This window comes from Sinocyclocheilus rhinocerous, unplaced genomic scaffold (genome assembly GCF_001515625.1).
Source record: "Sinocyclocheilus rhinocerous isolate Xijiao unplaced genomic scaffold, SAMN03320098_v1.1 scaffold612, whole genome shotgun sequence".
Lineage (NCBI taxonomy): Eukaryota > Metazoa > Chordata > Actinopteri > Cypriniformes > Cyprinidae > Sinocyclocheilus > Sinocyclocheilus rhinocerous.
Window position 1 is genome coordinate 8,712 of NW_015625585.1, and position 2,733 is coordinate 11,444.

At 39.2% G+C, this 2,733-nt stretch overlaps 1 protein-coding gene across 1 annotated transcript in view; it reads left to right on the forward strand.

Moving 5' to 3' along the window:
• The first annotated feature begins 1,418 nt into the window (after positions 1 to 1,418).
• tapbp.1 (TAP binding protein (tapasin), tandem duplicate 1) overlaps positions 1,419 to 2,733 on the forward strand; it is a 5,853-nt gene continuing 4,538 nt past the window's right edge. The window contains exons 1-3 of the mRNA XM_016569897.1: positions 1,419 to 1,605; positions 1,699 to 1,893; positions 2,239 to 2,487. Coding sequence (XP_016425383.1) covers positions 1,545 to 1,605; positions 1,699 to 1,893; positions 2,239 to 2,487 — 505 coding nt within the window. The 5' untranslated portion in view covers positions 1,419 to 1,544. The remainder of the gene's footprint in view (positions 1,606 to 1,698; positions 1,894 to 2,238; positions 2,488 to 2,733) is intronic.

The window sequence follows — 2,733 nt, forward strand, 5'->3', positions numbered from 1 at the left end:
CAACTTTTGTTAGAGTAAGTCTTGCTGTACAGTCTTCACCATTTGTAAAAAGGATATGCAAATAAACAATGCATAAAACTACACTGGCTGCACAGTTTTGGCTAGTATCTGTTGATTTTATTTCTCTGTGTCCTTAACTGCACTCTGTTCCGACAAACCACGTGATATCACGGCTAAAGCACTGTTGTTGGTTCAGAGCGCCACCTAGAGGACACTAATAGCCTAAAAGCTCACATTTATGATGGAGAGAAATGCATATTTTTGATGTTTTAGTGTATGTTCTGAGAGGTTACTATACCTTTAAATAAAAACATGTCACACGACAACGGAGTATTACATTCAAATGGCACAAAGACGGTGAATCCTGCTGAAGATACCCAAGAGTCTCCTGGTCTTCACTTCTGAGTTTCCAACAGTTTGTTACACACATTTCTGAACATTTGAATCACTAGCAGAGTCTGCGGCTTCAGCAACGTCACAGTCTTGTCACCATATTTCTAAGACTTTTTAAAAAAATTTCTCCCAAATACTGCTTTCTGCAATTCAGCTTTGTTTGCTAAAGTTTTGTTTGCTTTGTTTGATTGCTAAGAGGTTAGGGTTATGATTTGGCCAGACCTTGGTCATCCGATGCATTAGGGTCCTATATGTGGTCCTGGAACTGCATCCTCTCTGGAACAACTACTCGCTCAAATGACTATTTATTTGGTCGCCATGTTTTTTAGTACAGAGATCAGAATTTTTTTTTTTTACATTTTGTGGTGGAGTGGAAATTATGCAGATCTAACGAACTAAAACTAAAGCTAAATTACATAAATGAAGTGGATATCAAGTCCTCTTTCAAATGACTGAGTACAAGGGGGCCCAGCAGCAGATTTTATTTCATTCATTTAATTAAATTGGCTTGTGAGATTGAAGGATTTTTTTTTTAAATCTGCAAATGTTTAATGATGTAGCTCTTGTTGATTGACATTATTAATAAATGATTTGCACTACTTCTAACCTTTTTGTACAAATCCTTCAACTTTTGTTAGAGTAAGTTTTGCTGTACAGTCTTCACCATTTGTAAAAAGGATATGCAAATAAACAATGCATAAAACTACACTGGCTGCACAGGTTTGGGTAGTATCTGTTGATTTTATTTCTCTGTGTCCTTAACTGCACTCTGTTCCGACAAACCACGTGATATCACGGCTAAAGCACTGTTGTTGGTTCAGAGCGCCACCTAGAGGACACTAATAGCCTAAAAGCTCACATTTATGATGGAGAGAAATGCATATTTTTGATGTTTTAGTGTATGTTCTGAGAGGTTACTATACCTTTAAATAAAAACATGTCACACGACAACGGAGTATTACATTCAAATGGCACAAAGACGGTCTTAGTTTATGTATTAGCGCAAAACAAAAGGCAGTGCGCATGCGCCATGTAACCGAAAGTAAAACTCCGAAAGCTGCACGAATGTTTCGGGGAAACCCGACAGAGCTTTAATACGCCAAACAGGCACAGTTAAACAGAGAGTTATCGTTTTAACATAAACAGCAACGATGCCTGAGATTTCGACCATATATAAGATATCGATCATCGCATTTACATTGTTTTTTGGTGGTACGTTTTGCTGCATTTTAGTACTCAAAACTACATCTTATGTGTGTGTGTGACCAATGAACATAACTCTCATAATCTCTCTTATTTTTGCAGCTTCCGGTTCTGGATGTCCGGTTCTGGAGTGCTGGTTTGTACAGGAGAAACCGGGTTATGGAGGGGGTTTCTCAGTACCAATGAGTCAAGAGAAATCTCTAATGTTCATAAGGACTGAAGCCTTCAGTGAAGAGAGCTTCTCTCAACTTCATCCTCCTGCAGACATCAGCCCATCCAGGATTTACTATGTGACTGGTCAGTGTCAATGCAGCATGCACTTTTGTGGACCATATAATCAGTAATTATTCATAAACTCTGGCCTCAATTCAAAAGGATTTGTGAAATGTTGTGGTCACGTGGTGGTCTGTTAATGTTTATGGTATAGTATAGTATAGTATAGCCTAAAACCTACTGTCCTGCAAAATAAAAATACTGTATTTAAATCCCTTTTCTACACCTACCAGATCCAAAGGTAACCTACAGCCACAGATGTTACAGTATATTGGCACCTGTTTTAGAGTGTAAAGCAAGTATTTGATAATATATTAGAGGAAATATTAGATGATATCTACACTGTATGAATGCACTGTCCTCCTCCAGATCCAGCTGGCACTTTCTGCAGCGCCGCTCTGAATCCACCCAAAGGCTCTGTGAACAAACCCAAGTGTGAGATTAACCCTTTCATGCCTCACGCCTCCATGGTCAGATGGGCGTCTGCTCTCACTGACTCCGCCCAGAGTCCCGTCTACCTGCAAGCTGATTGGTTCTCAGTGGCAGCACAAGGGCTTGACGAGCAGCTGACGCTGTCCAATATCATGAGAGCGCCTTCAGCTTCTAAAGAGCCACAAGGTAGAGTCCAGGTTCATTTACATTTACATTTAGTCATTTAGCAGACGCTTTTATCCAAAGCGACTTACAAATGAGGACAATAGAAGCAATCAAAACCAACAAAAGGGCAATAATATGAAAGTGCTGTGACAAGTCTCGGTTAGCCTAACGAATCCGTGTATCATTCGATCATTCGTTTTTTGATTTAATATTGAAAGTAGAAAAATTAGAAAACGGCTCCTTTTTCGTTTTTTCGTTTTTTTCCAA